This window comes from Rhamphochromis longiceps, linkage group LG3 (assembly GCF_057381845.1).
Source record: "Rhamphochromis longiceps isolate RC_006_pf linkage group LG3, R_longiceps_female_GT1.1, whole genome shotgun sequence".
NCBI lineage: Eukaryota > Metazoa > Chordata > Actinopteri > Cichliformes > Cichlidae > Rhamphochromis > Rhamphochromis longiceps.
In genome coordinates, this window is record NC_140559.1 from 21,780,052 (window position 1) to 21,805,755 (window position 25,704).

The following is a 25,704-nucleotide window of genomic DNA, read 5'->3' on the forward strand; positions in this document are numbered from 1 at the left end:
GAAACACTGCTCCACGGTGTGGTTGAAAACACCTATTGGATGGAGCCTGCCTATTTGCCTGACTCGCTGTCAACTTTACTCAATAATGCGAGAGGTGGAATTGCTTGTATATTAAAGTGCTTTGAGAGTTTACAGAGTAATGTGATGAGCTCCCGATTCAGACTCTTAAAACATCACAGGCTCTATGGCAACAAAAGAAAACTCATCGTGCAGCGGTCAACAAAAACTACAACAGACAGAGCTGTGAGAGTGAAGATATGAAGATATTAAATGGCCTGTATTTATATAGCGCTTTACTAGTCCCTAAGGACCCCAAAGCGCTTTACATATCCAGTCATCCACCCATTCACACACACATTCACACACTGGTGATGGCAAGCTACATATTACACAAATTAAACATATTTACATGTAGAATGAAAAGAACCTTGTAGCTTGACTGTCTAAATTAGTACAAGTACAATGAGACTCATGAAGGAGGCTGAGATTACATAATTGTTGTTGGAACTGAAAAAGAGGAAAACTGTTAGAAAATGCATCAGATCCACATCTATTTGTGTTTGAGCGCCCTCTAGTGGAATTTGCTTTGATATGACAGACTTTAAATCAACATAATAAATATCAACTTTCTTTAAAAGTCAATTAGTTATATGCTACCCTGGAAAAACCCCAATCTTTGAGGAAAGCTTGATATTAAATCAAAATATTCTGAAAATATGTCAATAATTGTGATTTGTGTTTTTAAAATGTCTCAGACAGTGACATTATTCAGTTTCAATCTGCTCACAATTTATGGGGAATTCTTTATTCATAAATTTAAACTTAGTAACAAGAAACTTCAATTTAAAAATTTCATCAACCAGCTTTGAGCACAACTCCAAATCTGCAACAGACAACAGTTTTTAATTTATATACAATCTTCTGTGGATTTAGAAAATACATGTCTCGTCAATAATATTGTTGTTTTAATGTTAACCTTTTTGTTTCTGTCTCCCTTTTTTATATTGTGCAAATATTATTTCTGCTGTTTGAGCCTCTGGTTAATATTGTAAATGTTATTTGTCTTATTGTTTTTGTTGTAAACAAACAAATAATCATTTGCAAACGTTTGCTGTTGAACTTAGCAGCTGTGATAAATGTAGTATTGCAGGAAAACCTAATGCATGAGTGCTTTGTGGTTCTGTGCGTGAAACATCTTATTTTACACTGACAGCATTAAAAATAGTCAAAATAAATCTGCATCACAGGTGAGCTCTGAGCTGCAGGATTATCTATCTCTAACTACTTGAACGTAGTGAAGATGATGCAATGAGGAAGTGTGCAGTAGTTTGCTGAATGAGACTTTTAACTACCTTTTCTGAATACATGTATTGAAACAGTTGAATTACAATCCCACCATCCACCCACCGCAGTGTGGTTGATGAGAATCAGCGTTAGTTCAAGCATTGCACCTGCATTCTCTTAAATTGACCAGCAGAGGGCGACTTGTGGTTGTGAAAAGACTTCTGAAGTGTACAGGAAGCAGCTCCCTCACTCATGGTGGTCATTAAAAGAGTCAGAGATGAAGATTAATCAGGATTAAACAAGATGACGTGAAAAAGGTTTAAGTGTTTATTTAAAACAAAAAATGTTTAGCTCTGTGCTCTATGTGGGAAACAACATCTTTATTTAAATAGAAGACCAGAAAACATCAAACTGTAAACATGCTGCTCCCTCTGTCTGACAGGCTCAAACAGGATCCAGCCTTTAAGAGCCAAACATACTTCAGCTTTCATCTTCAGTTTTACACTTAAAGATAATGAACTCTCAGCTCCTGATGAATGTTTTATTCTGTTCTGTAATTTAACAAATTATTCATCTCCAGCCTGAGATTTTCTTCATCTGTGTCTTTAACACAGAAAACCTAAAGCATTGTTTCTATTTCACCTTTATAAGTCACAGAGAAAAAACTTCTCTACAGAGAATGAAATCTGTCCTCACAACATTTTTTTTATGCTTTCCCTTAACATGCGGCCCAGAGGCTACAGGACAGTTAGAAGGACTTTAAATCACTGAAATAAGCAGGAATATTTGAATGTGACTCACACTGACCCACCATTTTGACGTTTACTATTTAAAACATTCTGATTGGGTGTGTTAATTATTGTCGCCTGACCTCCAGGTTTAACTCTGTCCTAACGTCACATCTTTTTTGGGTATTTTAAACACTTTCAGGCCAAAAGGACGTAAAAAATGCATTTGTCTTTGCTTCACTGTAGTTAACAGGACATCCAAGTAGTTCATTGGATTTTTAAATTTTTTACATTTTTACATTTTTTACATACATAATTTGCATGTACACCCCCCCCCCCCCCCCCCCCCCCCCCGATTTTAAGTAAGAATACACAAAACAAGTATTTAAGAATAATTGTTGGCGGTTTTATTAGAGTAACAGACAGTTCTGAGAGAGTCCAAACATTTCATGTGGAGGCTGGTGTTAACTGTGGATCTCTTAGTTTTGTGCAGATAAGACGAACAAACAAATAACAACCAGCACAGAACAGAATCCATTTCCTCTTCAGACTGCTGTCAGACATTATCTACTGCACTCTAACGTTTCTCTCTGGAAGCCTTCCTGCTGTTTGCTGAGGATGAAGTAGTTCATTCTCAACTGTCAGAGTGACACCAGGGATCCTTGTGGAGTGTTGGTGACTGTTGTTTGCTTCCAGGTCATTTCTGTCTCTGTGTTCATCAGCAGGAGATTCAGAGTTCAGAAATCTCTCAGACATTTCAATCTGTGGTTCAGTGGGAGGATGATCTGAGTTCTGACAACATTTTTTATATGTTATGTAGATAAAAACAACAACAACAACAGCAGTAAAAACAACCACAGCAACAATTGAAAGACCAATGATGAGTCCAACAGATCCACTCTTCTCTCCTCCAGCCTCCAGCTTTCTTTTGGCGCCTTCCCAGCTTTGACAAAAGTCCAGCTGGGATAACCACATTTACTCAGGGCCTTCTTGATGTGCTGTTCTTCTGCCTCCCTGGTCGCTGTGTCAGTGGGGATGGTGTTCGCTCTGTGTTGTAGGTTCCTAATGACACCCAGTTTATGCTCCAGTGATGAGAGTCAAACCTTAAATACTGATACTGAAATACTGAGGAGGGGGCCTAGGGGTACATAAGTCACCATCTTACAATGCTGCGATTGCAGCTATTCCACCGTTCTCTGTGAATGGTACTCATGGCCATTGATCAGTGGTTCTTGATTACTGGTCATAACAATTTGCATATTAATGATATGCAAATTGTTACTTCAGTGCTGCTAGTTTCAGCTAGTTTATTTTCCTGTATAAATCGTCGGTTGTTACAATAGAAAATGTCAGTTAAATATATCATATAGGAGACACACACACAGTGACATTTGAGAAGTGAAATGAAGTTTAAACAATTATTGCACACTTTCTGTAAATCCAATAAACTTCATTTCACTTCTCAAATATCACTATATATGATATATTTAACTGACATTTTTTATTGTAAAAACCAACAATTTATGCAGGAAAATAATGACTATTAACAAGGTTGCCCAAACTTTTGCATCCCACTGTATATACACACACATATAAATGGCAAATGGCCTGGACTTGTACAGCGCTTTACTTAGTCCCTAAGGACCCCAAAGCACTTCACACTACATTCATTCACCCATTCACACACTGGGGATGGCAAGCTACATTGCAGCCACAGCTGCCCTGGGGCACAATGACAGAGACGAGGCTGCCGGACACCGAGACTGTCCAAGCCGGGGCTCGAACCCGTATATGTATATATATAAATATATATACTCATCTCAATCTGTTTCTCACATTTTATTTTTATTCAAGTGTCTGTTTTATCGTATGTTTGCACAAAGTGCAAATAGCCATAGCAATAGTGCCATAGCAATTTCCTAATGTTGTAAATCTGCTCAACATTTGGCAGTAAACCCTCTTCCTGATTTCTGACTCAGCTGAGACTGAAGTTGGATGAGTGACGAAACGTTTCTCCCACTGAAAATGTCCAGATGAACAGAATCACCCTTGATTAAGCATCAGGACTACTGTGTCTATGTTGTGCTCTGGTGAAGTAGCCGGACTCCTTTATTTAGAACTATGAAATGTGAGGTCATATTGTGAGCTGCTAACCTCCAGGTTAGCCTGCACTGTATAGGTAGTTGATAAAAAAAAGAGGCAGCTTTATCAATGTAACAGGGAGGAAGAATACAGAATAATGTAATTGGATCAATTGTCCAACGATTACGATATATTATCCACTACCTCTGAGAGGCAGGTCTGTAATTATGAGAAGCAGAAACAGTTTACACATGGTTATATTTATTTTGGATCCATTCAAGGTGAAAAAATCTGCATCAACAGATTAAAAAAAAACAAGTACAACCACAGGAAATGTTGGAATAAAAAAAACACATTAAGTACTAACACATGTGGATCTTTGTTGGGAGAATATATAAAGGAAAGTAACAGCTGGACAGTAACAGACTGAAGTGTCTCCTTCATGGAAGGTAAAGTTCAATGAAGCTGAATCGTTCCAGATCAAAGGGAGGAAATGTTGGACCTGCAGCTACATAGAAATGTTTTTTTCTTTGGTTTCATTTTAATATAATTACATTTAAAACGAGTCAAATACCAGCGACATGTGATCAAAGGATCCTGAGTAATATCAGACAAATACTGTTTATATTCCAAACAACTTTCTCCTCTTTTCTGATGAAAAATGTAAATTAAACGTAAAATCTGGACGTGTCTGACAGGTACCTGCTAAATGTTTAATATTACTGATTTCTGTCTTTCCACATTTTCAGTGACACGACTGAAAATAAAAGCACAAGAATCACAGTTAAGCTGACATTTCAAACAGGCTGAAATTCAACTGGAGGCTGGTATGAATCCCGACTCTGTTGTTGTTTATGTTTTCTGTAGATCAAAAAACCAACAACAGCAGCAACAAGAAGCACAGCAGAAACTGACAGACCAACTATCAGTCCAACAGATCCAGCCTCTGTGTCTCCTCCTGTCTGACCTGCAGGTGAGAAACAGGTGTGAGGTGTCAGCTGTCAGGTAGGTGATGAGTGAAGAACAGAACAGAATCCATTTCCTCTTCAAACTGCTGTCAGACATTATCTACTGCACTCTGATCACATCACTCAGACCAGCTGCTTTCTACAAAGTCTCATCAACAACATCTTTAGAAACAAACATCAACAACCAGGAAGCAGCTTCACCTCTGATCACACACACACTCAACTCTACTCACTCACCTGGAGGATCAACATGAAGGTAGATGATGCTGATGGATTTCCATAAGCGTTTTTCTTTCATGAAGACACGACACTTGTATGTTCCATTATCATTAATCGTCACATCCTTCAGAATCAAAGACACGTCTCCATCCTTCATCTGTCTGTCCTGCAGATCCACCCGGTTCTTAAAAGATGGATGCTGGTTGTCTTGAAGAAACTGCTCATCTCGGTACAAAAAGACATATTCTTCTCCCAGGTCAGCTCTGCTCCACTCTACCACTATGATGCTGCTGTTTGGAGCTCGACATGATAAAGTGGGGCTCTGTCCAGTGTCTGCTGTGATGGTTTTCTGGCCTGACAGAAGAAACAACACAGAGCAGAGAGTTCACAAACGTCAGAGACAAAAGGCAATGAAATAATCTCTAATTGAAATCCCCGCCTACCCTTCCCCACCCCTGAGTTTAAACAGCCAATCAAACAGAAGAACGAAGTGACAGGTACACAGTGGCGCTTCCTCGTACCAGTTAAGTAAAGGTAAAGAGCGGGGCTCACCTGTGTACACGTCATCTCTGTGAGTTGAGCTTTGCATATGCAATAGAAGAACAGACTCAACTGTGAGCGCTGACGTGTCTGTTGTGTTAGATGTTAAATAATCGCAATTACAGTGTTCACCAAACTAATTATGATTATGATTTACTGCAATTGAGCAGCTTTACCTTTCAAATTCAAATTCAAATTTTATTTGTCACACACACACAACCATACACAGTATGACATGGGGGTGAAATGCTTGTAGCTGTACAATGCCCGACCATTAAATGACAGAAGAAAAGTTTTACAATATTTACAATTTACAGTTTACTACAGAATTTACAAATTAACTTAGGAATTTACAGTAAAGAATGTGCAAATAGCAGAAGAGATTATAAAGATTATAAATTATAGGAATTATAGGATTATAGGAAATGTGTGGTGGTGCGTGTGGTGACGTGTGTGAGAGTCCAGTCTTATAGTGACGTGTTTGGGAGAGTCCAGTCCTACACCTGGTTCAGGGCCCGAATAGCCTGGGGGAAGAAGCTCCTCCTCATTCTCTCTGTTTTGGCCTTAAGGGAGCGGAAGCGCTTCCCAGACCTCAACAGTGCAGAGTCCATTGTTGGGATGGGAGAGGTCCATCATAATCTTCCTAGCTTTGGACTTGCACCGCTTGGTGTAGATGGACAGCAGGTCAGGGAGCTCTGATTGAATGATGCGTTCGGCTGAGCGCACCACTCTTTGCAGATCTCGTCTGTCCTGCTTGGTGCTGTTCCCAAACCAGGTGCAGATGTTTCCCGTCAGGACGCTCTCGATGGTGCAGGAGTAGAAGTTCTTGAGCACCTTCAGTGGCAGATGGAAGTCTCTAAGTCTTCTGAGGAAGAAGAGACGCTGACGGGCTTTCTTAACCAGGGAGTTGATGTGGCAGGACCATGACAGGTCCTGAGTGATGTGGACACCCAGGTATCGGAAACTGTCCACTCTCTCCACTGGCGTACCACTGATGATGAGGGGTTTGTAATTCCTCGCCTGCTTTGTAGTGAAGTCCACGATCAGCTCCTTAGTCTTGCTGATGTTTAGGAGGAGGTTATTCTCCTGGCACCAGGTCTCCAGGTTCCTAATCTCCTCCAGGTAGGCCGTCTCGATGTTGTCGGAGATCAGAGACCTCATCCCCATCCTCCCTGCTCTGTTTATTCCTGTTGAACTATTCGTGTTTACCGAGATTATGGTCGAAACTCAACAAAGGAATTATCGGTAAGATTATTTTAACAAAGTGCCAAAATCTGAGCGATGAATGCTTTCCAACACTGTTGTAATATTTTGATACCATGGTAGCATTTACAGGATATTGTTTTATAGTGATATTATACAGGAAAACTGTTACTCAATCCGGTTGTTCAGTGATGACGCGACGAATCCTACTTCCGGGTCTAAAGTAGTCTGCGTTTAATATGGCTTTTATGTTGTTAACATGTTTAATGCTATGTATTTTCTTCTATTTGATCTCAAAAAGCTCCTAAAACAGTCAGTGATCCCTGTTGACCTCCCTCGGCTTTTATTACCGCTAATCATTTATTTAAGCTCAGTTTTTAAAACCTTAGGATGTAACTACAGCCCAGCCCATGCAGCAGTATATGAATGACTAACTTTGTATTGTAGATGAATTATCTCAGTTGTTCTCCTGGCTGAAGTTTGGTCCTTTTACAGCATCCTGCCATGCGATTACATTTGTTTCTGACCACCGAGAAAACTCACGTTAACTTTTATCGAGTGGAAAAAAAGTTAGCTTGTTTATATTATGCTAACATAGCTATGTCGCTAGCGGTCACGTAGCACATCATTATATACCAGCTAGCCAAACTTCAGTAACCCTACAAACGTCACTGCTGTTTAGTTTTCTGTCTTCATTTATGCTGGAAGTGATAAGAAAGCTGTATGTTTTAATTTGTTTCCAAAACCCCGCAGTCAGGACATGCTATATTGTATTTAGATAGAAGCTAGCGAGCTAACTCCCTGCTAACTTCTAACGCCGTTAAATGTCATAAATTCCGTTTTCATGGATGCCTGGATGTTAAACTCAATTGTTACACCTGGTAGAGCAGAACGCTGATCATTTTATTAAAGATGAAAGACTTTAGACAGTTTTTCAACTCTCAGTAATGCCACAGTGATCGTTTGATATATGGACCTGCAGCGGAGTTTAGACCCAGACACGGCTAGTGACGTCAGACTGAACAACCGGATAAGGCCCATTTACTAGTTGTTTTTCTCTTTCTTTGTGACCCAAGAATTAATGTGTAAGAATCACAGGCTGGTACCAAGGTTGAACATACCACAGAGATCACCTCCTTATTCCCATCCTCCCTTCTTTATCTCTTAGAAAAAGAGCTTGTTAAAGGCCAGGTGGTTTGTTTCAGACTTCACTAATGAAAGAACTCTGTATTCTATGTCTAGGAGTGTATTTTTGCTGGGATGACCATAAATTGTAGCTGAACTGATAATCTACACAAAGGATACTTCTTTGCTCAGAGGGCAGGAAGACGTTTCCTTATTTGGTCTGTACCGGTTTGAGCTGAGAATCTGCTGACACACGAACCTTTTTTCCTCTATATAAACTGTTGATATTAGACTGAAGATTCTGTGACTTAACAAGGCTCTTTATGTTAACCGTTATCTCCTCTTGCTGTGTCAACTGAAGATTTATGGTGTGAAAGTAGATGCTAAGGTTGGAGGGAAAACACCAACAAATCACTCTTTTACCTATCACTCCCTTGCAGAAGATGTTTATGTAAAGACCATCTGGTTTTTGTGTCTGAACAAAGGATTCCAACTGTCAGAAGGACGCCACCCCACCCAGTGGGCAGGGTCTGAACTGAAACTTGTTGTCTGTCTATATAAACTGCTGCACAAAGAATAAACTTTGAGTTGATTTTGGGAAAGCAACCTGAAGCAGTCTCTGTATCATTTTGTTCTCCCAAGCTACTCCCGGCGCTGTAACTAACCCGCTGAACGGCATACCTGAGCGTTACTTTGAATAATTTTGAATCTTATACAAAACTCTGCTTATCGGCTCACGCCTCGAAGGAAACTCGATCCACGGATGATCCGGGACGCAGATTTCTTTCAAACACCAACCCCTCCAGCTTGAAATAATAAAACGTTCAACATTTAAACGAAGAAAATGCTGATTTCCTGTACAGTTCAACATGAAAAAGATCAGATCGAGATCGTGTTCAGAGAAACAAAGATGCTGGTGGGACATTTATGTCGAAAAACTGGAAAAGAAGAAGTAAAAAAAGAAAAAAAGAAAATGAAATTTCATTTTCAGAAACAAGAATCACAACAATCCTTGTGACTATTTATTTTATTTTTTTTTTATATCGCGCTGTTTATAATGCTGTTGCATATTTCTCAGTGTGGTCAAATTCAGAGCTCACCTTCAGCGGCAGCAGCCCCGACACAGACGCACAGCAGAATGAACAGTGATGCACTTCCAGGCATTTTCGCTCCTCCTCTCCAGCCTTTGGTTCGCCATCTTTATCTCCCAAATGTCACCGAGGAGCGACTTTTCCTCTTGTGCTTTCAGCTTCTACCTTTAGGAGTCACCGCAGAGGATCATCTGCCTGCACTTTACCCGACATCGTCTCCTGTCGCACTCTCACTCCTTCAATACATCCGGAAATCTTCTCAGTGGTCTCCTTCTTCGGGATTCTTTGTCTAATATAATACAGGGAGTGCAGAATTATTAGGCAAGTTGTATTTTTGAGGAATAATTTTATTATTGAACAACAACCATGTTCTCAATGAACCCAAAAAACTCATTAATATCAAAGTTTGTTTTTAGTTTTAGCTATTTTAGGGGGATATCTGTGTGTGCAGGTGACTATTACTGTGCATAATTATTAGGCAACTTAACAAAAAACAAATATATACCCATTTCAATTATTTATTTTTACCAGTGAAACCAATATAACATCTCCACATTCACAAATATACATTTCTGACATTCAAAAACAAAACAAAAACAAATCAGCGACCAATATAGCCACCTTTCTTTGCAAGGACACTCAAAAGCCTGCCATCCATGGATTCTGTCAGTGTTTTGATCTGTTCACCATCAACATTGCGTGCAGCAGCAACCACAGCCTCCCAGACACTGTTCAGAGAGGTGTACTATTTTCCCTCCTTGTAAATCTCACATTTGATGATGGACCACAGGTTCTCAATGGGGTTCAGATCAGGTGAACAAGGAGGCCATGTCATTAGTTTTTCTTCTTTTATACCCTTTCTTGCCAGCCACGCTGTGGAGTACTTGGACGCGTGTGATGGGGCATTGTCCTGCATGAAAATCATGTTTTTCTTGAAGGATGCAGACTTCTTCCTGTACCACTGCTTGAAGAAGGTGTCTTCCAGAAACTGGCAGTAGGACTGGGAGTTGAGCTTGACTCCATCCTCAACCCGAAAAGGCCCCACAAGCTCATCTTTGATGATACCAGCCCAAACCAGTACTCCACCTCCACCTTGCTGGCGTCTGAGTCGGACTGGAGCTCTCTGCCCTTTACCAATCCAGCCACGGGCCCATCCATCTGGCCCATCAAGACTCGCTCTCATTTCATCAGTCCATAAAACCTTAGAAAAACCAGTCTTGAGATATTTCTTGGCCCAGTCTTGACGTTTCAGCTTGTGTGGCTTGTTCAGTGGTGGTCGTCTTTCAGCCTTTCTTACCTTGGCCATGTCTCTGAGTATTGCACACCTTGTGCTTTTGGGCACTCCAGTGATGTTGCAGCTCTGAAATATGGCCAAACTGGTGGCAAGTGGCATCTTGGCAGCTGCACGCTTGACTTTTCTCAGTTCATGGGCAGTTATTTTGCGCCTTGGTTTTTCCACACGCTTCTTGCGACCCTGTTGACTATTTTGAATGAAACGCTTGATTGTTCGATAATCACCCTTCAGAAGCTTTGCAATTTTGAGACTGCTGCATCCCTCTGTAAGATATCTCACTATTTTTGACTTTTCTGAGCCTGTCAAGTCCTTCTTTTGACCCATTTTGCCAAAGGAAAGGACGTTGCCTAATAATTATGCACACCTGATATAGGGTGTTGATGTCATTAGACCACACCCCTTCTCATTACAGAGATGCACATCACCTAATATGCTTAATTGGTAGTAGGCTTTCGAGCCTATTCAGCTTGGAGTAAGACAACATGCATGAAGAGGATGATGTGGACAAAATACTCATTTCCCTAATAATTCTGCACTCCCTGTATAATGTAAAATATCTGCTTTGTACGTCAGACTGCTCTGAATGTAAATGTGATGCAAATTCCTCTTTGTGCACCTACCTGCTGGTTAACGAGTCGGTTCCCAGGGTCTCATATTTCACAGTCAGTATTTAACTGGAAGGTTTCTGTCTGAGTGAATCTGAAGTTTCTGCAGCCAGTGTCAGAGCTGGCTGATTTCTCTAAATGCTAGATCTTTAAGCGCTTCCTTTATTGCCTCCTTTAACAGAGGATACAGTTGAGGATCCTTTGGGAAAGCAAAGAAGATGTGCCATCCCGCAGTTTACAACGAGTCACTATCACTCAGCCCTGCTGTTTTCTACAGTCTGGTAAAAAATATAAGATTCATTAAAATGATCAAATTGAGGGTTGGAGTGTAACTTAGTTTGATTCAGTGGATTTCTATTTCTCTACTTCTCTAATGACACTCATGCGAGCCTTTTGATGACGTGGAGATTTTATTTAAAAAAGAGCTTTGGTGCCCTCTGGAGGTCAGTGTCTGAATTAACAACTAAGTGAGACTTACACACAGGGCAGTCATTACTTTATATATTTGCATATGCTAAACATGCTGAATTACAGTGGAAACGTACAGATGATGGCAGAAATTCAGTCACTTAGAAATGCAGAGTTTTTTGTTTTTTTTAAACAAACCAAAACATTAATATACTTTTGAAATTATTTTTTGACTGGAGCAGTTCCTGTTGATCTGCTCTTTAGTACCATATTAAAATAACTTCTTCAAAGTAAGAAACCCAAGGTACAGTAAAAGCCATAGAAAGAAATCCCCTTGTAGCGGTGCCTGTCCAGGGTTAGTGAAAGAGAAACTGAAACAAAGGAATAAATCAGAATCAGAATCAGAAAGGGTTTTATTGCCAAATGTTGAGCAGGTTTACAACATTAGGAAATTGCTGCGGTGCTTCAGTGCAAACATAGTGTCATAAATTACGCTTAAATAGACATGAAAAAATAAAAGTAAGAATAAGAATTAAAAGTGCTACGTAGAAAGATATATGCATGAGTGCAGGTGGTGATCAGTGCCAAACATGGAATGATGCAGTGAACACAGCAAAAATAAAATAAAAATAAAAACAGCAGATTTCCTGAGGTGCTTCATACATACACATTGTCTGCGATCTTTCTCGCCACTTAACAGGTTGGTGTCAAACTAAAACTTAATAGCATGAAATGTGAAACACATACAACAGTCTACTGAGTAGTTTATGGAACAAATGTAGTGTGCTTGAAAATGTGTATAAATTCTGCCTTATTACAAAAGAAAGAATATAAAAAATATTTTTAACTTTGCTTTGACCAGAATATTGAAATTAATTTAAAGTAAGAAAGCTAAGATACAGTAAAGGCATGGCAGGAAATCACCTCTTAGAGGTGCCTGTAGAAGGTTGGTGATAGAGAAACTGAAACAAAGCAATTTTCAAATATCGTTAGATGGTGTTTGTCAGTGTAATAATATAGTGGAGAGAAAAAATGCAGCTTGCTTGGAAATCTTTATAAATTGTGTCTTACTCAAAGAACCAATCTCTAAATAATGTTTAAATCTGCTTTGAATAGATTTTTTTTAAACCTATTAAGAAAATGGATGAAGAAATTCTCCTCAAGAAGCTGAAAGGACTGATTACAAATATCAAATGGAGCCCAAAGGAGGTCGCTGACTTGTTTGATGCTCTTTTGAAGAGATTTGAGTCATCAGTAAATGACAAATCACATCTCCTCACATGGATGATAAAAATGTTGCACTGCATAGAGATTCACTTTATTACTTCAGACTGGAATGCTGGATGTTCATGCAAAAAAACAGACAAACAATCAGCTGCAGTGAGTTGAAAATGAGATCAACCATGATGCTTGTTCTCACACTGGGTTTAGATAAAACAATACAGTCGCTTTATCACAACAGGTGATCAGAGTTGGACACAGATGAGTGTTTTGTTCTATTATTGGTTGACCTCAAAGAACAGAAGGAACCATAATGAAGAATTTAAATATGTACAGTTAGGATGTGATCACTGTAATACCATGCACTCTGAATCCATCAGAAATGACTTTTAAAATGGTAACTGTATCTGAAGTGAAGTAACTGTCATATATACAAGTTTCTGTCATGCATTTGGTATCATGCATTGAACCCCTTTGACTCCATTAGTCCATCAAATGCTGGACATTCATGATCCAACGCTGGCACTCTGTGGATGCAGTCCTGCTGTTTGCTGAGGCTGGAGATGATGAAGCAGTTCATCTTCCATTGTGACATCAGTGGTCCTTGTGGAGTGTTGGTGACAGCTGTTTGCTTCCGGGTCATTTCTGTCTCTGTGTTCATCAGCAGGAGATTCAGAGTTCAGAAATCTCTCAGACATTTCAATCTGTGGTTCAGCATGAGTATGGCGTGAATCACGTTGTTTGTTTTTTCTGTAGATCAAAAAACCAACAACAGCAGCAACAAGAAGCACAGCAGAAACTGACAGACCAACAATCAGTCCAACAGATCCATCCTCTGTGTGTCCTCCTGGCTGACCTGCAGGTGAGAAACAGGTGTGAGGTGTCAGCTGTCAGGTAGGTGATGAGTGAAGAACAGAACAGAATCCATTTCCTCTTCAAACTGCTGTCAGACATTATCTACTGCACTCTGATCACATCACTCAGACCAGCTGCTTTCTACAAAGTCTCATCAACAACATCTTTAGAAACAAACATCAACAACCAGGAAGCAGCTTCACCTCTGATCACACACACACTCAGCTCTACTCACTCACCTGGAGGATCAACATGAAGGTAGATGATGCTGATGGGGTCACCACTGAGATTAGCTCTCTTTCTCCGGTTTGTTTCTGGCTTGGCACGACACTCGTATGTTCCAGCATCATTAATCGTCACATTCTTCAGAATCAAAGACACGTCTCCATCCTTCATCTGTCTGTCCTGCAGATCCACCCGGTTCTTAAAAGATGGATGCTGGTTGTGTGAATTAAAGTGACCGTCCCGATACAAAAGCACATATTGATCCCCCAGGTTAAGCCTGCTCCACTCTACAGTCATCTGAGGATATCCGTTGTTTGGAGCTCGGCATAGAAGAGTGATGTTCTTCTGTCCAGATTCAGCTGTGATGTTTTTCTGACCTGAAAGTGGAAACAGAGAGGTTAAAGGTCTACGGTCGACTTCCAAAGATCACTAACTGTATAATGTTTATTAATACTGACCAAAATAATCCTGATTATGGTTTTGGCTGTTCTGTGCTCAACTTCTGTTGAAATCACGTTAGACAGTAGAGAATCTGTCACCTCAAAACCTCAAACTGCTCTCTGTAGTGTGAACGTCTCCAACCCCATAATGCAGAGTTTCCCCTCTTAAAATTGAAACATTTCACAGACTGCAGTGAGACAGTCTCACATAGAGCCTGATCACCACTGAAACCTTTAAGTTCAGTTCCTGTCACTTCACTGAGCATTGTTACTCAGTTTTACTTGTGTCCAGTGCCAGAAGATAATCAAGCGTATCTCATACTGATAAAATCCCTGTGGTTGTTCTTCAATTTATCTGAGAAATTAAACTAAAAAATGAAATGAAATAATGAAATGAAACTAAAAAAAAAAACAAAAACAAAAAAAAAGAATGCAAAATGCAAGAAAACTAGTTTGCATCACTGCAGATAGATAGATAGATAGCCAAAAGTGTTTCTGTCGTAAAAAGTTTCTGTGTAAAGTTCGGAGAAGTGATAGATGACTGATGCATTAGTAATAATAACTAATTTTAAAACCTACTTAAAACCTCAAATTTGACTCTATTACAGATCGCTCCCATAAAACACACATCCAAGTTTTTCGGACACAAACGCCTGTGGGAGATTAATCAGATTGCCGTCGAGCTTTTCAGATCGTTGCTCAGCATACTGTTAAAAAGCCACGCCTCTACGCCGAGGTTTGAGCTGGCGAGGTTTTTCTGCGCCGTGGCTAGGTCTACCGCGGCGAGGACGCCCAACCTTCGGAATATAATATAGAGCATTCTTCAGCGAGGGTTTTACCGGAGGCTGAACACTGAGCGAGGATCTTGGCGTTCTCGGCTCAGGTGTGGACCGAGGGAAGTTTTGCTTCAGCTTGTTACGGTAAGCAGAGACTCTTTCACGGACAGACTGCGGAAACCTTTTGGTTCAGTCTCAGCTGCTCTTGTTAGACATATTCTGATTCTTTGTGAGCCTCTTACATAAACTTATTTTACCTTTTAATATGTTTTTGTTTAACATTCCATTTTTTTCTAGTTTCATTTTAGTTTCCTTTACGTATCTCTTTGCTTATAATTTTATTTAGGGATAATTTTCAACATTATTTTAGACACACTGGGCTGTTTACGGGCTCACACCACGATCAACAGGGTTTTGTATTTTATTTCGTTCTCGTCTCACTCATTTTAATCTCTTCTGCTTTTGGCCACAGATTTCTGCCCTTTTTTGTTTCCAGAAAAAACGTTTTTTTATCGGACCTTCCTCACTTATTTACTGCGTCGTTTTCATGGACATTTTTGTTTAAAGAACTGTATTTAAAGATTGATGAACTGTTCAGGACTGTGACATTGTACTTCATCTGTATAATACCTTCTTAAGTCTCATACTCACTTCTACTAACAACACAACAATAATAATAATTATAATTATAACAGATGCAATACAATACAAATACAATTATCCCGTGAATGCTTAATAATTACGAAACAGCAAAGTGTTAATAAGTTATTTTATTACTAGCGCATTCCACTTCATGGGTTTAACATTGCGAAACTGCTCTTGTATAGTGTTTAAAAACCTCTGAGAGCTCAGTAACAGACACGTTATAAAAATATGTCTAATATTAGTCTAACTTTGAAGTTGAAAAGACGTCTAAAACGACCACATTTTGACTTAAAACAGGCCACGCACGAAGGTCTTACCGAAGACGACAGTAGATGTTCAGCAAACGTTGCCTGGCGTTACGAAACAACCCCAACCCCCAAGCAAAAATAATCTTTATGATAATAATTACCTTGGGTAGCTTGGGTAGCTCCAACGATGACGTAGAGTAGAGTCCACAGGTGCTTCATTGTGCGTTTGCACAACCACCTGTGCAAAGTGAGGAGCATTTTCTCCGGACGTATTCTTTATTCACCCACAGAGCCGCAGACGACTGCGGGACTCAATTTGGTGGTAGTCGTTGCTTCAGCCCTCGCCGGTGAGCCTAGATTCTTCCAGGGACCGAGGACTTGAACCTGAACAAATCCTTTCGGTTCAGTCTCATTTTTACACATATTCTGCTGATTGTTTGTGAGCCTCTTAAACGCACTTATTTTATTTTTTACATTTATTTTGTTTAAGATTTGATTTTTGAAATTGATTGTCATTTTAGTTTCCTTTCAAACAGTTTTCACATCGAGTTTGCTCGGTTCTCTTTACCTATATTTTCATTTAGGAATGCTTTTCGACATCATTTTTGACACACTGGGCTGTTTGCGGGCTTACACCACAAACATAAACAGGAGTTTGTATTTTTTTCTTCTCGTTTTACTCATTTTACCTTTTTTTCTGGTTTTTTACCCTTCTTTTGGCCACAAATGTCTTTCTTTTTCTTTTCTTTTTTACATTTTTTTTGTAGTATAACAAACTCTGTAGTTCAGGACTGTAACACGGCAGGCGTTTGCACTTCATTTGTATAATACCTTAGTAACTCTCATACTCACTGCTAACAACAATAATAATGATGATGATAACAGCTGCAATTAAAGTATCCAGTGAATGCTTCATAACTACGAAACAGCAAAGTGTTAATAACATATTTTATTACAAGCAACTCCAACTTCATGGTTTTCAGCAGGAACTCTTACACAGAACCACAGCAGAGACCAGAAGAGAATTATTTTTTGACATTTTTCTTAAGAATAAACCAAACCGAGGAGGAACAAAGTTCGTTACCATACTGGCCTACTGCAAAGTGTTTGGGTTTATTTTTTGGGGAGTGACGTAAAAGTTTAAACCCATCGAATGATTGTGACGCAGCTTTTTTTTTTTCATTGTGAAGTTCACAATGCAAATTAAAGATGAAAAGTTGTTACACATAAATAAAACTGAATCATGGTTGTTTATTATTAAACTGGGTTTAAATTATTGTTGTCTTTGGTTGTTTTGTGGAAATTTAGTTATAACAATTTTATTTTTTTAAGGTTTAGGACTAACAAACATGAGCTACACCTTATCAGTCAACATCTCGTGTGACATTTTATTTTATTTTTCCTCTTTAACATCTGCTGGAAAACAAAGTGAATTATGATAAATGACATCACTAACTATTTAGAAAGAATGAAAACTGCACCTCAGCTCCTGAATAATTCTGGCTTTGAATTTGAAATGTGGAAGCAAAGTTTCTGCTCTCACGTTGGCTCTGTTTTGTGTCTTGCAGAAACAGATCAGAAGTTTCTGGAACCATTTCAGCTCCTTTCTTGGAGATGACCATAAGATGTTCATAAGAATAATGTTCTTGGAGATCTAACTTTGCTTCAGGATTCTGTGTGTTGATTTCACCGACTGCTCGTTTATTAATAAGTCTTTATTTATATTATTATATAAAGAGGTAAGTTTAGTTTTATAGAAGAGAGAGAGCAGTCTCTTTGTCATAGCTACAAATATAAAAACACATTAAATCTGCATCTGTAGATGACAGTCAGCAATGCAGCTCCATTTAAAAGCATTAAGATAGAAATTAAAGTGTGAATGAGCGACTGCTGTCGTCTGAACTTTTAATGTGACTCTTTCCTTACTTGTTTAAAATATCTTAATGATCAGTCATTACTGCTTTTCCTAAAACCTCAACACAGAAAAAGAATAAAAGCTAAATGATGTGAAATGCATCACTTTATTGCTCTACAGCTCTTTTTTTGTCTTTCTTTCGTACAGGGTTCACAATTGCTTTACGTTATGTGATGTGAGAACAAGGTGTGAATTACTGGGAAAAGTTTTTAACCAATGAAAAACTGACACACCACACACTTACTTGGAAAATAGTTTCTGGGCGTGTCAGTTTACGTGAAGCGCCTGAATGAGAACTTACATTCACCTGTTTGAAAGTGGAAATAGTCCAAGAAAAGAGCACTTTTTAAAATAGAATAAGAAGTCTATAATATTTCAAGGAATTAATTTAAGTGGCGTGGTGATTTGGATGTAATCAGTGTACTGTTTTCTAATATTGTCACTAATAAAAGATGAATATAATTTAAGGTGTTTTCAAACTGCTGCCAGCTTTTGAATCTATACTGAGCCTTTCAGTGTTTTCTCCTTGTGCCTCTGTGGACTGTTTCTGGCACCAAAGTTTCCTCTCAAAGTCCAAAGACAGACATGTTTGTTCCTGAGTCTGGTTTGGGATTTGTTGAAACACCTGAAGCACCTTCTGGTACTTTCTGAGGAACAGGCTCACCCAGTTGAACTGCATTCTATAAACAGGTTTTTACTGGGCTGTGCGTCAGAGATGACGAGTGCTTGAGTGCCTCTCTTCAAATTTTCCATCACGTGTCATTCTCACAACTGCTCCTGTCAGTCACTCTCTGGGTTTATGAAATAGTAAAAGAGCAGAACAAATGTTAGCCTGAAACTATTCAGAGCTAATGAGCCTGTTTTTTTTTTTTCAGAAATCTGTAGTCAAGATGAAGTCAGTAATCATCAAGTTCCAATCTCCTCTATCATGTTTTTAACTCTTTCACAATAAGAAGCTGATAAAAAATAAAATCGTGAGATAAAAGGGGTTTTATTAAGAAACAAGCAAAGAGAGTGCTCTGCTGTGCTTTGCTCTTTAACAAGGTGATGGTGGAAATATGACTACTTCTTTATTACACTTATAAATACGTGACCTGGACTTTTTGGGGTGTGACCCAGGCGATGAAGAACCTCCAGTGGTCGACTGGAGGCCAGAAGTCCTTCACACATCATGTTCAGAAACACTGCTCCACGGTGTGGTTGAAAACACCCACATCACCTGACCATGAATGATTGAGGTTCTGAAAATATGTCAATAAGTGTGATTTGTGTTTTAAAAATGTCTCAGACAGTGGCATTTTTCATTTTCAATCTGCTCACAATTTATGGGGAATTCTTTATTCATACATTTAAACTTAGTCAAAGGAGCTTGCAAAGAAAAGCGTCTGGACTTCTTTAAGTTACTTGAAGACGTTTCACCTCTCATCCGAGAAGCTTCTTCAGTTCTAAGGTCAAATGGTGGAGAGTCCCAGATATAAACCTAGTGGGAGTGACCCCCCACAGAGGGACAAAAGGACCCCCTGATGATCCTCTAATCGCCTGAGCCAAGGTGTGAAACTGGGCGTGGGTCCCAATCAGCCAGAGTTTCGGGTGTGTTCATTGTGAAACCTGGCCCCACCTTATCATGCGAATTCCTGAGGTCAGATGGCCCAGGATGTGAGTGGGCGTTAAGGCATCTGGGAAGGGATCTCAAAACTGGATTATAGATGGCAGAGAGTTGGTGTCGTAAACCACCGCCTCTGTTCAAAGATGGTCGCTCACAGTGGACATAGATGGCTTCTTTCACTCCTCTTTCAAACCATCTGTCCTCTCTGTCCAAAATGTGAACATCTGTGAGAGGTGAAACATCTTCAAGCAACTTTAAGAAGTCCAGACGCTTTTCTTTGCAAGCTCCTTTGACTACGATGACCTGGATGACTGAGAACCTTCACAGACATACCATTTAAACTTAGCAACAAGAAACTTCAATTTTCATCAACCAGCTTTGAGCACAACTCCAAATCTGCAACAGACAACAGTTTTTAATTTATATACAATCTTCTGTGGATTTAGAAAATACATGTCTCGTCATTATTTCATATATTTGTCTTAATGTTAACCTTTTTGTTTCTGTCTCCCTTTTTTATGTTGTGCAAATATTATTTCTGCTGTTTTGAGCCTCTGGTTAATATTGTAAATGTTATTTGTCTTATTGTTTTTGTTGTAAACAAATAAATTAAAAGAAATAAGTGAATAAAAATTAACATTTGCAAATGTTTGCTGTTGAACTTAGCAGCTGTGATGAATGTAGTATTGCAGGAAAACCTAATGCTAGTGCTAGTGCTCTGTGGTTCTGTGCGTAAAACATCTTATTTTACACTGACCTGACAGCATTAAAAATAGTCAAAATAAATCTGCATCACAGGTGAGCTCTGGTCTGCGGGATTATCTATCTCTACCTACTTGAACGTAGTGAAGATGATGCAGTGAGGAAGTGTGCAGTAGTTTGAATGAGACTTTTAACTACCTTTACTGTGTATATGCTGTATTGAAACAGCTGAATTCCTTGGCGGCCGCTTATCGGGGCCTGGAACCTGGGGCTCGCTCGGTCCACCTCGGAGGTGGGGTGCCCCCGGCCTCTCGGCCTGGGGCTCGGTCACTCAGGCACAGCTGGCTGCCGGCGGAGCTCACGGGCCCGTCACTGCAACTCCCCCTGGCTTCTGCTCCGCGGCTGCTGAGTGAGCCCTCATCTGGGACTCTCCTCAGCTCTTTCTGGAACAGTGGCGCAGCTGTCCCTCTGTTGGTCTTCCTTGGTCTCTTGTGTTCTGGGGGCCTCTGGATGTCTGGAGTTTTGATCTCCTGCTTCATACCCTGGAGGACGGGGCTGTGGCCCCCCCACACTCCCTAGCAGATCGTTACATGGAGAAACCTTTGGAATACAAGCACGCTGATCCACACAGGTATGCACACAGGTGTTCACTGCTCGTAGACTTAAATTACACCTTTCTTGGCTACTACTTCGAAGCACATCTGTCCTGCGTGCTGCACAACAACATTGAATATTTAGTATTTACTGCTGTTTACACTTAGCTAGATTAATGCGATGGTGTTGTGTTTAGTATGTTGCTTTGTTTTTTTTGTTTTTTTTCTATTCTTCTCTCAACAGGTGATCCAGGAGATTTTTATTTTTTTTCTCCCCCCCTTTCTCACTGTCCCTCTCCCCTTCTGTTTTTCCTTTCCTTCCTCTTTCTTTCTCCCTTTCTTTTTTTTTCTTTCTTTTTTTTTATATTAAATACCTTTATTTTCAACATACATAACAAATTAACAAGCAACAACACATAAAAAAGTTTACAATGCTCAGAATAATTTACAATCGATACATTAATACAAAAGTTAAATTACTCAAACATGTTAACATTGATTATATCTTCAAAAGATCCCAAGGTAAAGGGCTATTCTTCTTTTGTTCTAAAGTCTTCCTCCTTCTCAGGTCTGTAAGGATATTTTTGCACACAGCGACGCTATCTATCATTTTTTGCTCAATGACCACCTTGGCTCTGGTTTTCCAAATGTAGGTGTTAATGACACACATGATAAGCCAAAAGAGGCGTCTTTTACTGTCGTACATTTTTTCTTTAAACAGACCATATTTTATAGCTTGTATGTTGTTATCAATTTCAAACCCCATTTTAGTCATCTGTTGTCTGATCTCTACTGTTCTGTAACAGGATAACAGTAAATGTTCAAGGGTTTCATCTTCGACACATCGTGACATTGGACATTCTTTGGTGGTAACATAACAGCTCCACTGAACCACCGCTCTAACGGGGAGACGTCCAACAGAAATCAACCACACAGTGTCTCTCATATTTTCAGAGATTAATTTGTCGTAGATATTTTTAACCACCAAAGGGTATTCTTCTACGCCCACGCCCTTATATTTTATCTGTCCTTCATTATTTTTACTATTAATCATATTGTATACTTGTTTAGTGCATACTTGTGTCCAGTTAATGTTAAGGTCTTTCCACTGTTCCGTAGTGTCGCCAAAAAGGAGCTTATAATACGATATGTTGGATCTAGCCCTACCTTTTAATTTTTAATTTAAAAAAGAACCAAATGGGACAGGCAAAAAAAAAAAAAAAAAAAAAAGAAACAGCTGAATTACAATCCCACAATCCACCCACTGTAATGTGGTTGATGAGGATCACCTTTCGTTCAAGCATTGCACCTGCATTCTCTTAAACTGACCAGCAGAGGGCGACTTGTGGTTGTGAAAAGACTTCTGAAGTGTACAGGAAGCAGCTCCCTCACTAGTGGTGGTCATTAAAAGAGTCAGAGATGAAGATTAATCAGGATTAAACAAGATGACGTGAAAAAGGTTTAAGTGTTTATTTAAAACAAAAAATGTTTAGCTCTGTGCTCTATGTGGGAAACAACATCTTTATTTAAATAGAAGACCAGAAAACATCAAACTGTAAACATGCTGCTCCCTCTGCTGTCTGACAGGCTCAAACAGGATCCAGCCTTTAAGAGCCAAACATACTTCAGCTTTCATCTTCAGTTTTACACTTAAAGATAATGAACTCTCAGCTCCTGATGAATGTTTTATTCTGTTCTGTAATTTAACAAATTATTCATCTCAAGCCTGAGATTTTCTTCATCTGTGTCTTTAACACAGAAAACCTAAAGCATTGTTTCTATTTCACCTTTATAAGTCACGGAGAAAAAACTTCTCTACAGAGAATGAAATCTGTCCTCACAACATTATTTTTAATGCTGTCCCTTAACATGCGGCCCAGAGGCTACAGGACAGTTAGAAGGACTTTAAATCACTGAAATAAGCAGGAATATTTGAATGTGACTCACACTGACCCACCATTTTGACGTTTACTATTTAAAACATTCTGATTGGGTGTGTTAATTATTGTCGCCTGACCTCCAGGTTTAACTCTGTCCTAACGTCACATCTTTTTTGGGTATTTTAAACACTTTTAGGCCAAAAGGATGTAAAAAATGCATTTGTCTTTGTTTCACTGTAGTTAACAGAACATCCAAGTAGTTCATTGGATTTTTTTACATTTTTTACATACATAATTTGCATGTATCTCTCCCCCCCCCGATTATAAGTAAGAATACACAGAACAAGTATTTAAGAATAACTGTTGGCAGTTTTATTAGAGTAACAGAAAGTTCTGAGAGAGTCCAAACATTTCATGTGGAGGCTGGTGTTAACTGTGGATCTCTTAGTTTTGTGCTGCTGCCAGACATTATCTGCTGCACTCTGATGTTTCTCTCTGGAATCAGTCCTGCTGTTTGCTGAGGATGAAGTAGTTCATTCTCAACTGTCAGAGTGACACCAGGGATCCTTGTGGAGTGTTGGTGACTGTTGTTTGCTTCCAGGTCATTTCTGTCTCTGTGTTCATCAGCAGGAGATTCAGAGTTCAGAAATCTCTCAGACATTTCAATCTGTGGTTCAGTGGGAGGATGTTCTGAGTCCTGACAACATTTTTTACATGTTATGTAGATCAAAACAACCACAGCAACAATTGGAAGACCAATGATGAGTCCAACAGATCCACTCTTCTCTCCTCCTGCCTCCTTCCCTCCATCCTCTGTGTGTCCTCCTTTCTGTAGATCAAAACACCATCTCCAAAAGGTTAAACACCACCTCCACCAAGTCCCAAAGAAACTCCCTCCCTCTATTCACCACCTCCAGCAACTCCATCACTTTAGCCACCACCGTCAACAACTCGCTCCCTCTAGCCACCAGCGCCAGCAACTTCATCACTTTAGCTGCCACTGTCAACGACTTCAGAAGCAGCTTCCCTCCACCCTCCTTCCCTCCATCCTCTGTGTCTCCTCCTGTCTGACCTGCAGGTGAGAAACAGGTGTGAGGTGTCAGCTGTCAGGTAGGTGATGAGTGAAGAACAGAACAGAATCCATTTCCTCTTCAAACTGCTGTCAGACATTATCTACTGCACTCTGATCACATCACTCAGACCAGCTGCTTTCTACAAAGTCTCATCAACAACATCTTTAGAAACAAACATCAACAAGCAGGAAGCAGCTTCACCTCTGATCACACACACACTCAACTCTACTCACTCACCTGGAGGATCAACACTCAGGTAGGTGGTGCTGATGGACTTCCATGAGCTTGTTTCTCCCACGAAGACACGACACTCGTATGTTCCAGTGTCATTAGTCATCACATTCTTCAGAATCAGAGACACGTCTCCATCCTTCATCTGTCTGTCTTGCAGATCCACCCGGTTCTTAAAAGGTGGATGCTGGCTGTCTTGAAGACTCCGGTCATCTCGGTACAAAAAGACATATTTGTCTCCCAGGTCAGCTCTGCTCCACTCTACCACTATGATGCTGCTGTTTGGAGCTTGACATGATAAAGTGATGCTTTGTCCAGTGTCAGCTGTGATGGTTTTCTGGCCTGACAGAAGAAACAACACAGAGCAGCGAGTTCACAAACGTCAGAGACAAAAGGCAATGAAAAAATCCTTAGTTGAAATCCCCACCGCCCCTCCCATTTAACGTCACTTTGCATATGCGCAGTAGAAGAACAGACTCAACTGTGAGTGCTGACGTGTCAGTAGTGTTAGATGTTAAATAATCACAATTACAGTATTCATCAAAATAATTATGATTATAACTTGCTGTAATTGAGCAGCTTCTCTGCTCAGTTTACTTCTGTTCAACTATTCGTTTTTACCAAGATTATCTTTGAAACTTAACCAAGAAATTATCGGTAATACTGTTTTTTAAAAGTGCTAAAATTGGGCGCTGAATGCTTTCCAACATCGACCCCCTCCAGCTAAGAAATGAACAAAAAAGTTCAGTGTTTAAAAGAAGAAAACGTTGATTTCCTGTACAGTTCAACATGAAACCGGTTAGATCAAGATTGTCTTTAGAGAAACAAAGATTCTGGCAGCACATTTATGTCAAAAAACAGGGAGAAAAGAACTTAAAAAAGATTCTTGTTTCCAGAAACAAGAATCACAACAATCTATACTTGTGACCATTTCCCAAACTTTCACCAAACTGTGTCGCAGCCTTATAAATCCTAACCACCAAAAACATGTTTGCAACATTATGAAAGTTTGGTAAACTAAAAGTCTTCATTATTCTGATTTTAGTTTTTTACTTGCATTTTTTGTTGATTTTGAGCTGTTTATAAGCATTTGTCAGAGTGGAAAAATTCAGAGCTCACCTTCAGCGGCAGCAGCTCCGACACAGATGCACAGCAGAATGAACAGTGATGCACTTCCAGGCATGTTCGCTCCTCCTCCTCTCCAGCCTTTGGTTCGCCATCTTTACCCCACAAATGTCGCAGAGAAGCGACTTTTCCTCTTGTGCTTTCAGCTTCTACCTGTAGGAGTCACCGCAGAGGATCATCTGCCTGCACTTTACCCGACATCGTCTCCTGTCGCACCAACACTCAGCATCTCCTTCACTACATCCAGAGATTTGCCATCCCGCAGTTTACAACGAGTCACTATCAGTCAGGCCTGCTGTTTTCTACAGTCTGGTAAACTTAAAGGTGAACTCTGAATGTTACTCGGTGAAAAAGATGAGATAAATTAAAGCAATCAAACTGAAGGTTGGAGTCTAACCTAGTTTAACTCAAGGGAATTTCATTTTTTCTCTCTCTAATGAAACTCATGCAAACCGTTTGATGACATAGTTTTAAATAAAAAAGGGCTTTGGTGCCCTCTGGAGGTCAGTGTCTGATTTAACAACTAAGTGAGACTGGTACACACAGGGCAGTCATTACTTTATATATTTGCATATGCTGAACATGCTAACTTACAGTTAACGCGTATGGATGATGGCAGAAA

At 39.7% G+C, this 25,704-nt stretch overlaps 1 protein-coding gene across 1 annotated transcript in view; it reads right to left on the minus strand.

Annotated features, from left to right (window-relative positions):
- LOC146673412 (uncharacterized) overlaps positions 1-25,704 on the minus strand; it is a 188,013-nt gene that overhangs the window by 137,776 nt on the left and 24,533 nt on the right. Inside the window, exons 6-9 of the mRNA XM_085400950.1 lie at positions 25,077-25,235; positions 24,002-24,330; positions 13,863-14,254; positions 5,300-5,635 (exon numbers count right to left, since the gene is read on the minus strand). Coding sequence (XP_085257076.1) covers positions 5,300-5,635; positions 13,863-14,254; positions 24,002-24,330; positions 25,077-25,235 — 1,216 coding nt within the window. The remainder of the gene's footprint in view (positions 1-5,299; positions 5,636-13,862; positions 14,255-24,001; positions 24,331-25,076; positions 25,236-25,704) is intronic.